The sequence below is a fragment of the Lipotes vexillifer genome, unplaced genomic scaffold (assembly GCF_000442215.2).
Source record: "Lipotes vexillifer unplaced genomic scaffold, Lipotes_vexillifer_v1.1 scaffold555, whole genome shotgun sequence".
Classification (NCBI taxonomy): Eukaryota; Metazoa; Chordata; class Mammalia; order Artiodactyla; family Lipotidae; genus Lipotes; species Lipotes vexillifer.
In genome coordinates, this window is record NW_006772693.1 from 321,993 (window position 1) to 336,436 (window position 14,444).

At 40.1% G+C, this 14,444-nt stretch overlaps 1 protein-coding gene across 1 annotated transcript in view; it reads left to right on the top strand.

The window, feature by feature from the left end:
- The window catches only part of HECW2 (HECT, C2 and WW domain containing E3 ubiquitin protein ligase 2), a 246,869-nt gene that overhangs the window by 227,020 nt on the left and 5,405 nt on the right, over positions 1 to 14,444 (top strand). Inside the window, exons 26-27 of the mRNA XM_007447815.1 lie at positions 2,649 to 2,734; positions 3,749 to 3,855. Coding sequence (XP_007447877.1) covers positions 2,649 to 2,734; positions 3,749 to 3,855 — 193 coding nt within the window. The remainder of the gene's footprint in view (positions 1 to 2,648; positions 2,735 to 3,748; positions 3,856 to 14,444) is intronic.

Here is a 14,444-nt window from a genome sequence, read left to right on the forward strand (position 1 = left end):
TCATCTGTCAGGTGGAAGGAGAGCTGTTTACACACCATCTAAGGATGTCATAACTCTTAATTGTTAGTGAAGAAATGTGGCCATAGGAACATCAATTAATTGCTTTATGGTGTTGTTAGTGAAGCACCAGGGAGCTCTTATCCAGCTGGTCAAACTCCACCTATTCTGCCTTCATTCTCAAACCTGAAGAGGCATACCCTCTGAGCTTCTTAATGAACAAACACAGTTTTTCTACATTTCACTTGAACTGCTTACCAGTTGTAATTCACAGTTGAAACACATGAATGGAGTAAGATATGGTTCTCAGATTTCAAGTTTCTTGAACAAGCCCTTCTAAAATTCAAGCGTTAAGTTCAACTGAAAAGGAAACCGCTGTAAGGTTAGTTAAAAACTACACACGTCACCAAATGGGAAGTTTTAGGACTGGTATTTCTGTAGATCAATACAAATTTTCAATTAGTAATTGGCATCAAAGCCTGTGAAATTTGACTGCTGAATCAAGACGCTTGGAAAGGGACCTGATGCTAACCCAGAGTTAAAGTTTTATTCAATACTTTTAATCAAAGAAAGAATACATTTTCTGAAATTTATTGTAGTGTTAAAAGGGGTTCAGAAAGTCTTGACAAATGACGGTTGGTTTTTGTTTTTGTTTTTGAACTCAGAATGTAAGAGGTTAGCAGTGGTTCTGAACGTGGAGAGTGAAGAATACAATCTTTAAGTCACTGAATTAATCACTTAGACTAAAATGAGAGCTGAGCAGTTCTCCAGTTATCTGTAAATTGAAACAGAGATTTAAAAAAAAACAATTAAAAAGTTTGGAGTACAAAAAATACCTTAACATTGGCTCAGTTGCTTTTGCTTTGGCCTCTGCTTGGCTCTTCCAGCCCATGACTGTTGCCCTGGGCTGGCCTTGCCCGTCCATTTTCTCTGAAAGACGATATTAAACTGCAGTGTCCATTGCTGCTATTTCTGAAGTCCAGTTGCTGTAATAACTCTTTTCCAATTGGCCCCGTGTATAATCCAAATATGACCTTGGCTATTATAACTTTGTTAACTATTTTCACTAACTAGAACACAGTTTCTCCAACATGCTACATAACTTACATCTTACCATAAATGCTATTAGCTCATTCCTCCCCCCCCCACCATCCCCAACCCCCAGGAGATTCTAATAGCAATGCCATTCATCAAGTCAGCCAGTTTTGTATTTACACAGTATAGACTTTTATTCACTGTATATGACTAATCGAGTGCCTATTTCTATGGTTATTGTCAATCTTATCAAATGAAATCCTTGGGAGGAGAGGGCTGGGGGGAGGGGGCAGGAAAATGGCGACATGCCCAGCTGCCATGTTTGCTAACCCAGCTACTTGGCACTGAATGAAGGGGCGGCTTTGCTGCCATTTGCCATATGTTCACAGGGCAGCTGTTTATAGAGAATAGGATGAGACATTTTCGCTCCTCCTCCTTCTCCAAATGGTTTGGCACAGACAGCAAAGGAGAGGCATAAAAAGGCTGATTCAAAGGGTCAGAAAACTTTAAAGCTATAAAGAGCCAACGCACTTATTTTATAGATTAGAAAAGTATTTGCTCAGTACCAAACAGCTGGTCTTTGCCAAAGGCAGGACAAGGAGCCTATGCATCTCCGTGTCCAGTCTAGTATTTACGCTTCATTTGGATCCCTTTCTTCTCCAAGGGCATCGCTGATCAAATGGTAAACAGTAAGGCAAGATTCTCCCCAAATCCTACAGCCACGGAAACATGTGAGCAAAAATTTGAATGAAAATGGTTTCTACCGACCTTCTGTTTAGGACTTACTGCTGCTGACTCAGAATTAGAGTAGCTCTCTATACATTGAATATGTCAGCTAATTGGTTTGAATCACTAACTGTGCCTTAATCCTTGTCAGCCTTCTCTCTGAACTTAATTTTTCTCTGCAGAAGGTTTTAGAATCCACAGCTACTGCCTTAATCCACCTGTGGGATGATACTTTTGACATTTTATTAAATTCTAGTAAAGTATGGAATAAAAGTAACATTTAGGTTGATGATTATTTGAGATTTATTAGTTGAAGGAGTTAAAGTAATAAACTTATTTTCCCTTTTTATTGATAAAGAGTAATTTGCTTTTAAAATATGAACATAATATATAGTTTTAAAATGGTTTGCAGTTATATATTGATGTGAATAATTATTTGATTTATGTCTCTCCTTTACCAGAAGCCCTGTGAGGGACTATTTCCGTTGCCATTGTCCCCCAAACTTAGGACACTGCTTGGCATAGCAGTGCTAGAAAATTATTTCTTAAATAAATGACCAAAAGGGTTAAACATTTCCAGTAACAGCAGTTATATTTTTCAGAAATGATATGGTTAAAATAACTCATTTGTTTTCTTCCCTCCGCTAGCTTCATTTAGTGACCACTAAATGGAAACAGAGGTTTCTTGGTTTCATTTAGTGTTTTGTTTAACTTCTGACACTCATGTGATCACATTTACAGTGTTATTCCTTGGTCTTAAATTATAAATAACCTTTAACGAATCCAAGATGATGATTTATGTCTGGGGGTCTTTTGTCGACTTGCCAGTGTCGTGGTGACTTAAGATAGAAAACTCAAAGTAACACGGGCTTTCATGATTGGTTTGATAGGATATCATGACAATCATATTGTAATTCGGTGGTTCTGGGCTGCAGTGGAAAGATTCAACAATGAACAACGACTAAGGTTGTTACAGGTAAGATGCCGTTAGTTCATCTTTTTAATGCATTAATATAGTTATTGTTGGAATTGCATATTTTTAATAGCTGCTAAGTATACTCAGTAAATATATTTAGGTTTATCTGCGTATTCGGGATATACTGTCTTCAGACTCTCCTGACTGTGTGGGTCTGTGGTTCCATCACTATGCAGAACATCCCCAACCTAGTCCAAGCATGTCATTAGAGTTGTGAGGAAGTACCAACTCCCATCCAAGAATCCCAGCAACAACGTCTGCCTTTACAGCAGTTTGATCCCTTCCACAAGAGGTCCCTGGGTACTCTGCAGGCCAGCATCCCTGGCAACTGAAAGAGATAATCTTCAGTCCCTTAAGAAGTGACCCAGTTCCTTGATAAAGAGTCCTTTCTTTTCTTCCATCTAACGTTCCACAAATTTGAGATAATATTGAAGTTTAAGAATACTGGGAAAACTAACTCATTTTCTTGTGGTGTTTATAGTTACACAGGGCAATTGCTGGTTGGTTGCAGCTAAAGAAATATCAGACATAAGGAAGCCTTTTGGTCACTCAGGCAAAGCCTTACCAGTAGGCTGGATCTTGGCTCCTTTGGATCACAGATCTGGGTCTCAAATTGGCAGGACTAGAAGTTCTTTTTGTTTTTCATTCACCTCAGTTCGATCGGGGACTAATGCTAAGTTGACTTAGGTTCATTGATATGCCCACTTTATTAATCTCGAATGGGAAGTATACATGGTTTGAGCGTCTAAGTTGGTCAGCTGTACAGGACGCTGTATCTTCTACAAACCCTCCGCATCCCCTTTCTCTTTATAATGCTCTGGCCTTCCTTGGTATTCTCCAGCTCTTTGTCAGAATTCTCGTGTTACAGCTATTTAAAGTTTTACCTTTTGAGCTTTTCCACCAGTGAGCAGCAGGCTGCTCTTCCCCAGCACCTCTGCACATGAACGATGCCAACCTTGCCTGGAGCCTGGTCTCTTGGCTTCACCTTCTCCTTCTGTTTTCTTGGGTTGATAGTTTGTTACAGGCACATCCAGCATTCCCTATGAAGGATTTGCTTCTCTCCGAGGGAGTAACGGCCCAAGAAGATTCTGTGTGGAGAAATGGGGGAAAATCACCGCAAAGTAGAAAATATTTCTTTACTGTCACTACAGTGTTCTAGGTAGGACCTTTAGCTTATATATATATATATATATATATATAGAGAGAGAGAGAGAGAGAGAGAGAGAGAGAGATAGATAGATTTATTACCATTTTTATGCTGAAAGTTTGGGAGAGTAGAAAAAACTTTTAGAATGAATTTACCTCAGATTACCTTTTTAAATGAAGGAAAAAAACGTCTTCCTGGTCATACTTGGAATACATACATACATATCTTTTTTTTTTTTATTGGAGTGTAGTTGCTTTACAATATTGTGTTACTTTCTACTGTACAGCAAAGTGAATCAGCTATACGTATACACATATCCCCTCTTTTCTGGATTTCCTTCCCATTTAGGCCACCACAGAGCACTGAGTAGAGTTCCCTGTGCTATACAGTAGATTCTCATTAGTTATCTATTTTATACATAGTATCAATAGCGTATATTCATACGTACATATCTTAAAATACAAAACGCAACAGAACCAAAGCACTTGTTAGCAATAGGAAAAGCAACGTTGGTCATCATACTTGTGGCTTCGTATGATTGTGGATCTAATTTACGTTTCCAGAAGCTCTAGTTTTAAGTTTATCATTAGTAACTATTTAGAATCCCTTCACTAAAAATGACCATTGTGGTTTCTAAGGAATATTAAATCATGTAATTGTGCTCTGTGCCTCTTCAGTCTCTATCATACATGCCTTACCTCCCTGGGAATGCTCTCTGCATTGTACTCTCATTTGTAATAAGATGATACATTTCCTTGGAGTGGAAAAATTTGCTTTTCTGCTGCTACTAATAAATGCAAGAGACTAGTAAGGCAGTATTTGTGAGGAACAAAAAAAAGTGTTTTGGGGGCAATGGAGCAAACTGGAGCTGAAGCAAAAGAAGAGGAGGGAGCAAATGAACAAAAGAGGAGTGGAGAACAGTTGGCTTCAGAGCTCCTTTACCTAGTCAGCAGTAATATATTGAATTTTTGAGGTAAAAAGGATTGCCTCTCATTTTACTAAGAATGAAATTGCAATCTGGGGAGGTTAAATCTTCCCAAGTGATACTAGGTTCCCCAAGATGTTATCCTGAGTTTCTTTAAGTACAGTCAGCCCTCTGTATCCGCGGATTCAACCGACCACAGATTCAACCAATTACAGGTCAAAAATATTTTTTAAAAAAATTTCCAGAGGGCTTCCCTGGTGGTGTAGTGGTTGAGAGTCCGCCTGCCGATGCAGGGGACACGGGTTCATGCCCCGGTCTGGGAGGATCCCACAGGCCACGGAGCGGCTGGGCCCGTGAGCCATGGCCACTGATCCTGCGCGTCCGGAGCCTGTGCTCCGCAACGGAAGAGGCCACAACAGTGAGAGGCCTGTGTACGGCGGGGCGGGTGTAGGAATTTCCAGAAAGTTCCAAAAAGCAAAACTTGAATTTTGCTATGTTATGGCAACTATTTACATACATTTACCTTGTATTAGGTATTTCAAGCAATCTAGAGATGATTTAAAGTATACAGGAGGATGTGCATAAATTATATGCAAATAACATGCCATTTTATATTTGAGCATCCGAGATTTTGGTATTCCCTGAGGGAGCCCTGGAACCAATGCCCTGGGGATACCAAGGGACAACTTTACAAGTGACTTTGAGAAACCTGTTAACAAGACTGTCTTCTTCGCAGTTGCACGACACTGGTTCTCAAGAATAACGTTCTAAGCATCAACATGTGAAAAAAAGCATGCTGAAAATACAGTTACAGAGAGCAATGAATAGAGCAAGCTCAGGGCTGGCCTGAGCCTCTTCAGTCGCTTTGGGTGCATCTCAGTCTGTGAACAGAGGCACTGCATCCAAGCACCTAAGTAATTAGCTGGCTTACCTGGTGTTCCAAATGTAAGAGACTTTAATTTCATTATTTAAAGAAGTACTTTATTTTGTTTATGTCTGAATCCCGCTTTTTTCCCCTCAGACCAAATTTGCAACTCAAAAGCAGATTTACAGTATCTGAGTAGGACCTTTCACTTTTCTGAGGAACTCAAGGATTAGCATTAAAGAGGCAGGAAAGGACAGATGAATTGTGTTCTTTCTCTTGAAATCTGTTTTTGTAAAGACTTGCTTATGTAAAGTAGATGGAATAAACGGTAACAATAGGCAGATACATCAGCTGTTCATATTTAATCACTGTAATTTTCACCAGACCTGATGAGCAGAGAAAGGCAATTTGGTATAAACAACAAACTTTAGCTTCAGAGAGACTGGACTCTATCCCAGTTCTGTTACTTGCCCACAGTGGGCTCTTGGAGATGTTGCCTAATTGTTCTGAGCCTCTGTTTCCTCATGTACCTTGTAGGTTAGTAATTCTGAAGATTAAATGAAATCGTTCATATAAAACATTTACTACTGACCCTTGCCCTGAGTAAGCATCCAGTCGATGGTGGCTGCCATTATGATTTCTGTCACCATTGTCTGTAATATATGTCAGACTGTAGCATATTGGAAAGAGCACAGGGTTGGGAGTTAGACCACCTGGGTTCTTGCCCACCTCTGCCACCAGCTAACCCTGGGACCTAGATCACTTGATCTCTGGACCTCCATTTCTCCACCTTTAAATGGCCAGGGAAGGGGTGGTATATTAGGTTTAGTGGAGCAATAAGTAGCACCGACAGGTTGCTGAAGAATCTTGGGGGTCGGGCCCTATTCACTTGTCTGCTTCCCCCTGGAGCTCCAGGAAGTTCGTGTGCTGAGTCATCATAAATGGTGGGGTTCTTCACATTGTTGCATACATACAGTTGAGCAACCGGCGTTGTTGTTTCTTCCTTTCTGCATTATGACCTAAGGCTCTAGGTTCTAGATTCCTAGCTCTACCTAGATTATAAAATAGCCATACGTAAAGATGATATGAGGCACATTAGGCAAGCAGACCATTTTCATACCTTGTCTCTAACAAGCCCTGACTTTTTAGGTCCAGCAGGAAGAAAGAGCTACTTGGCTATTCTGCTTCACAGTTCATCAATTTATAGAGCCTTGTTAGGAGGCATGAATGCAGACCTAAGCCCTATGATACACTAGCAATGTGATCCTAAGAGCCTAGATCCACCTCTGAAGAGTAGGAATAACGATGCCATGCTCAAAGAGTATTTGCGACAAGTGAGTGAGATAATGTGTATGAAAGTTCTTAGGGACAGTATGTTTTCTTTGTTCTTTTAAACCTTTTATTGTGACTCTTCTGTGAGCCACCATACTGCTGAAACTATTAAAATGTGCTCCACAAAAAAAGTATATTTGGAGGAAAAACACAAAAGGAGGACTTCAATGCATGACCATATAGTTTTATCAGAAGTGATTTCTTATTTTTTGTTTGTTTGTTTGGGTTTTTTTTGTTGTTGTTTGGGGTTTTTTTTGCGGTACGCGGGCCTCCCACTGTTGTGGCCTCTCCCGCTGCAGAGCACAGGCTCCGGATGCGCAGCGGCCATGGCTCACGGGCCCAGCCGCTCCGCGGCATGTGGGATCCTCCCAGACCGGGGCACAGACCCGCGTCCCCTGCATCGGCAGGCGGATTCCAACCACTGCGCCACCAGGGAAGCCCAGAAGTGATTTCTTTACTGATAACGTTGTCATCACCCTTTATGAAATGTGGGGTGTTACTTAAGTGTGAAAAAGATCGGTAAGATTGGCTGTGGTCTAAAAAGATGGTTTTATATGACTGAGTCCATTATTTCCCACCATCAGAACAGATACACTGAAGCCATCTTTCCAGCTATGTTTGAGTTGTAGAACTAAAGGACTGGTCTGTCTCAAGCTGGTCAACCCCAGTGTATTTCTTTTTTCTTATTAGCGAGATGATGTTTAACATTTAAAATGTGACATTGTACACACTGGAGACAAAATGGTTGAATGTTGTTCTTACTTAAAAAGTGTATTCCCTAAGAGGTCTGGCATCATCTCGTGTCAGGCATGTGAGGCTGTACCCTGGAGACTTGGAAGTGGCTATAAAGGATGAGGGCAGGTAGTAGCCGCAGAAGGGAGGGTATCTTAGTCTTTCTAGAAATGGATGATTGAAGGCCTTTAAACCTTTCAAGAAAGCAAATGTGAGTCTCATTCTTTTCTCAGATTTCCTAGTCCCACACTGCGGTAGCGGCGAATAGCACTACTCACAATGTGGGCCAAGAAGTGTATTAAAGTATATAGGGTTGTCTCTGAAGCCAGTACAAGTTGAATCCATGGCTCTTTTTTTTCTGTCTTGTGGTAATAAAGTAACTGGAGACCAGATGATAAATAATGATGGAGGCAGACGGGTGTCTCTGTGGAGGCGTCTAGCCTGAACACATAACTGTGCTTCCTCTGCTTCATGGTTGGTAGTTAGCTCTATATTTTGCATTTCTGTAGATTTCCTGTCCCTTGTGCTCTGATGGACTTAGGAGACTGTAAATTCACTTTACTGCAGTTGCTCTTAAACATTCCGAAAAACAGGCTGCTAACATGCCAGCAGGAAAATGCAGGTCAAATCCTCTCTCCAAGGGTGGTATAGACTTTATGTGTTCATCTCAGAGGTTCTTGCCAAGTAGGATGATGGGACAGAGGAGTTGGAGAGCCGCAGTCGTGATGGGGGAGTGTTGGTTTTGCCAAAGGGAGGAAACATTCATTTTTGAAAATGGCTGCATCTGGAGATTATTACAAATGAAATGCTGACCCAAATTAAAAAATAAGAAGCAAGAGTTAATTATGAAATGTTTCAGGGAGACAGCTTTTCCAGTGGAATAGAATTTAAAAAGATAAAGCTATTTTTTAAAGATGAGACATTTTTCATTAAAAATTGTTTTAATTAAAGTACAGTAGATATACAATATTATATGTTACAGGTGTACAATATAGTATTCACAATTTTTAAAAGTTACACTCCATTTATAGTTGTTATAAAATATTGGCTATTTCCCAGTGTTGTACAGTATATCCTTGTAGCTTCTATTATACATAATAGTTTGTACCTCTCACTCCCCTACCCCTATATTGCTAGACGTTATTTTCATTTTTAAAACTCTGCTTTTTATTCTTATGTAAAGAAAATATTTCACAAAAAATGCCAAGAAGTTAAAACTTTTTAATATTTGTGTATATAATACATATAATACAATATGTGTGTATATAATAAAAATATACATGTATACATATATATATATAAAGTCCACTACTGAGATAATCTCTAAACGTGCTTCCACTCATTTCTACAAACATAACACACACACGACACACATTTAAAAACAAAATACAATTATAGCGCCTATACTGTTTATGACCTGCTTTTTGTTTATCACATATCACTAATCATGAATAACTTTCCATGTCATTAAATACTGCTTTACAATGTTATCAATAATTCAGCTTTTCCTCCTCTAGTACAGAGAGCATTGTCTACTGGAGCTATCAGCTTGGAAATTGGAAAGTAACTGAGGAGCTGGTGTCACTCTCTTTAATTAAAAAAAAATCCAGAACAAGCGATGGACACTGGGAGGATCGCTTGGTGACACCACCAGTTTTCCGTATTGTGCCTGCCTTGGGACGTCCCCCCTTGGTCTCCCAGTTCCCTACCACCTGCTGGTCCCACGGCAGTCTGCTCCATCATTTAATCTCTGATACAAGGCCCTCTTCCACCCGTTCCCTTTCTTCCCACTTACTCAATTTATACTGTCTTATAATAATAGTTTAAGGTTTTACTGTATTCTGCCATTGGATCAGCACATGCTAATGAAAATACACCAGTGATGACTAGGAATATTACCTTATTAAAAATACTTAAATATGCTGTACCTTTTGGATTGGTCTTTACTTTGGGAAGTGGGTAGGATGATCGTAAAACATACTTTGCCTGAAAAAGGACTCCAGTAATGAATGTAAAATACTACTGAAATAATTTGTAATTACTGAATGGAATGAAAGTAGTTTGCATTGCTGCTGCCAACAGAATAGAGTCGTCCAAGTCACAACAACTATAAATCATAAAGTGTGTGTTTGTGAGTGACAGACATTACAGCTGTTAAGGAATGGTTATCCCCTTCTCTTTGGCTTCAAGACCAAAAACTAGTTTGGGGTCATCTCCTTCCACCACCCTGGTCCACTACACCAGCCCCTCTCCCCTGGGGCTACTGCCGCAGCCTGCTCGCTACACACCTGCTTCTGTTCATACCTCCTGTAGTTCATTCTGTGGTCAGCAACCAGAGTGAGCTTCTGAAATCTCCAGATCACCTCCCTCCCCTGCTCATCCCCTCCAGTGCCTTAGAGTAAAATCCATACTCCTTGCCAAGAACTACCAGGTGGGTGGCCTGCTCTGGCCTACTCTTCTAACCTCAACACATACACTCTCCCCCCACCAGCTACAGCCACCAGCCTCCTTCTTGAGGAAATGTGCCAAACTTAACTCTGCCTCAAGACTCTGGAAATTGCTGCCCAAACTCTTTTCTGCTGGTTCTGCACGTGGCTGGCTTTCTCATCCCTAAGGACTCGGCTCAGTGCTCAGAAAGGCCCTCCAGGCTTCTGCCCCCAGTGTACCTGCCACTCTGTCATACCTTAATTCCTTTATAGGACTTATTTCAGTTCAGTCATTGTGTTTAGTTATTGGTTTACTTGTTGACTGTCTATCTCCCCCTCTAGGATCTAACCCCGTGAGAACAAGGACCTTGTTTGAATTGAATGTGGTTTTGCCCCTCATGCTGAGTCCTAGTGCGTAACTGGTACTCAATATTTTTAGTGACTTCTTAAACTTCAGGTCTGACTGTGGACCACTCCAGACAAGATATGCCAAAATCGCTTCTGTATCTTTATGCCCTCATCTGAACAATAGGGATTGGTACTAATAATTACATTACAAAGTTGTTTTGAAGATTAAGTGAGATAACATATACAAAGTGCTTAAAATGATGCCTGACACATTATTCAATAAGTTCAGCTATTTTGACTATTGGCCCTAATCCCTAGCCTTCAGAGCTGGCGTGGCATCTTACAGTCTTTAGGTGTTCAAGAAATGTGCTGCATCCACCCAGGATATTTATATTTTGTTTGGGCTTCTAAGAGTTCTCATTCTGGAACTGTTCCTTACTGCGTTTTCTTCTATTGGGTTTAAATTCTTACATTTTAAAAGTATGTACTTTTCATCTATTCCCAGGGGGCATTCACAGGTGAGAAGTGACCTGATTACCAGGCATAGTTTGAAGACTTTCTTCTGTTAATTATCCCCCATGCAGGAATTCCCACTGTGGGAACATTCCACATTGTATTTATAGATCCAGATGCATTTTAACCAAGACAACCTAATGAGACTTTAGAATAAGATATTAATTAGTTAGTAAATCTAATTCCTCCAACAAGCCTTTAGATACTCATTATGCATTTATTATATGCAAAACTTTATGGGAGACATAAATTGCTCTCTGTCCATGTGGACTTTAAAACACAGAGAAGGAAGTAATAGATATTTAAATGAATAGATAACCAACATCACTGCCACCAAATGGTATATGACACATGAGTAGTGGGCGTAGTAAGTGCCGTAGAATTCCTTTCCATTGATTCACATTTATTGAACACCTGGTGAGGGTCGGGGTTGTGCTGTGCCACCGTGGGTTACCTAGGTATTTGTGAACTAGTCTTAGTGAGAATTCCTGCCCTAAATCTCATGGTCTAAGAAAGTATTAATTGGGATAATAAAGAAATTATGAATTTTTTAAAAATCATAAAAGTTATACCTTTATTTGTGTTAATAAATCTATCTAGGCTAACAAAACAATCACTGAATTACGTCAGTTGAATTTATCACTCCGTGTGATTGGTAACTTTGTATTTCTCATGTTGATTACAAGCTCCGAATTCATCATCTACCACATGCCCATTTCCTCTGTTCCCTGGTGTGTTTAATGGCACCTGTGCCATACCAAGCTCCACGCCCAGTCACTAGCTCCCTTTAATGCATGGAATAAATGGGAGAGGTCTCTGCATGAGCACACCTCACTTCCTGATGTGACCCTACCTCCCTCTCTGGCTTCAAGTCCAGCCTTGGCTCCTATCACTCAAGCACTTGTAGTTCTCAGGTTTCCTGATGATGCAATGCTTCCTCACACTTCCGGGCAGTCTGCTGGGAACGTCCTTCTTGTTGCTGATCCAGAAAAACCCTACACACCTATAAATCCTTCAAGGCTTGGCACAGATAGTGTCCTCTGTAAAGCCTTTCCTGACTCTGCAGAGCAGACTTGTAACTCATTGTGTGCAGGGCCACTGAGACCCCATATGAATTTTTTGGATTAGACAAAGGTTTCTTACAGTTTTCTGGAGAAATGAAGCCCTGAGCTAGGGATTATGGGTTGGTGAGCAGAGCCAAAGGTAGGCTGGATTACAGTGCCTACTGGCCCCAGCCAGTTCCCCTAGTACAGAGCACAGACTGCATAACCTTTAGTGGGTCCCATTTGCCTGCATATTTTGCTGTCAGAGTACAAACTTCTTGTGGGCAGAGAGCAGACTATTCATCCTCATCTACCAGGGGACAGCTCAATGTCTGGCATGCAGTATGACCTCAGTACGTATTTGTTCAATGAATGAAGGAATAAATGTAAGTTGAAAAATTAATTTTTGTTCATCAGGGCACTTTGTATAGGAATGACAAGCTTTCAAAATATGGGGTCTTCAATGGAGGACATAATAAAAGAGGGTCTGCAGGTGAAAGTGCTTGGGTGCTACCGGAACACTCGGCCCTGAATTAGGGGGCCCTGAGAGCCCAAAGAGGGTCCCTCTTTGCCTACCTCATAGCCCAGCTCCAGGCCAACTGTGCTCCTCCCTCCAGCCTTCCCTGCCTACAGAACTGCGGGAGCACCTGATTTCCCTGTGGGGAAGCCTATAGGTGCTATCTCAGATGAGGAAAATTTGGACTTGACAGGTAAACTCGGTCAGGAATGCTCACATTTCCAAAGAAATCATGACATTAAAAAGTGATAAGCTCTAGTATCCCTTAGGAATTTTCCAGAATGCTTTTAAGTATTTTTTTTAACATCTTTATTGGAGTATAATTGCTTTACAATGGTGTGTTAGCTTCTGCTCTATAACAAAGTGAATCAGTTATACATATATAAGTATTTGGTTTTGATTGATTAATTACTTAATGAAAAGGTGGGAATAGGAGTAAGGAAACAAATTAGGATTAGGCTCCACTGCCAATCAAAAAGAAAGAGAGTACTGATAAAACACATTATAAATGATAATGCAAATAAAAAAAATTTATTCGATTTACATACATTTTATTTCTCAGGCTATATCTACCAGATAAAATGAGGCCCACGCTTTTCACCACTCGCTCTCTCTCTCTCTCTCTCTCTCTTTAAAATCCTGATTGTAATTTCTTCTTCGCCTCATATTTTGAGTACTTATAAGCTACCAAAAATCACTCTGGGGAAATGGAGAATAAATTAATAAATACATACACACACACAGAAATACATTAATCAGTTAATTGATTGATGAAACTTTAGATGTAATTGTGATTCTTTGGGCTCATTGGATTTGGATAATTGACTTGTCTGTCTATAGGAAAGAAAAGAGGGTTGAGCATGTGACCTTCTGGTTAACATTTAAAGAATCCAGAAAGCACCAAGAGATCTATTAAGTCAGACCAGATGTCTGGAGGGCTTTTAAATCTTCTTTATATTGATGCCAGCATGATTTCCCAAAGACCAGTTCAGACCTGCCCTCCTTGAGTGTTTCTGGCTGCATAGATGAAAATGAGGTAAACTCATTATAGCCTTAGTGTGGCTGGCTTTGAAAGATTTGAAAAATGTTCTTTTATTGAGACTGAATAACTGGATGTGCTTTTGCTGCCAATATCAACATAGGCCAAGGGCCCTTCTGTTATTTTCTGCTAGAGTTTTCTTAGGACATGGAATGGGGCAGGAGAGGGGGTGTGAAAAGCCTCAGAGGATTGTCTTTTGTTTTGCTTTTTTTTTTTTTCCCTGTTCTTGGCTCATACAGCAAGTTGATGGTAAATATTGGGCAATTTATTTAACCACACTATTCCTCAATTTCCTTATTAGCAATGCTGTCTTGTTTATAAGGAGTTTTGAAATTTTTGCAAGCACACAAAACACTGGTACAAATAGCCAATGTAGTGTGATGAATTGGGAGATTAGGATTGACATATATACACTAATATGTATAAAATGGATAACTAATAATAACCTGCTGTATAAAAAAATAAATAAAATTCAAAAATTCAAAAAAAAGAAACAAATAGCCAATGTAGATATCTTATTTCTAATCCAATTGATGTCTCTCCGCTAGTGGAGCCTACCTGCATCAGACTCATTTGGGTTGATAGTTAAAATGCAGATCCCTAGGCCCACCCCAAACCTTCTAAAGCAGAATCTCGGGGTATACCCAAAAATCTCCATTGTAAACAAGCTTCTTGGGTGATTCTGATGAATTTCACCATACCTCTCTGAGTATCTCTGCTTTCTGGTGAGCATGAGATAGAACTAGATGATGTGAGCACCTAAAAATCCCCTGGTATCTCTCAGAGTTTTCTGGACTGAACCAACCTGGACCATTTTCCCTAC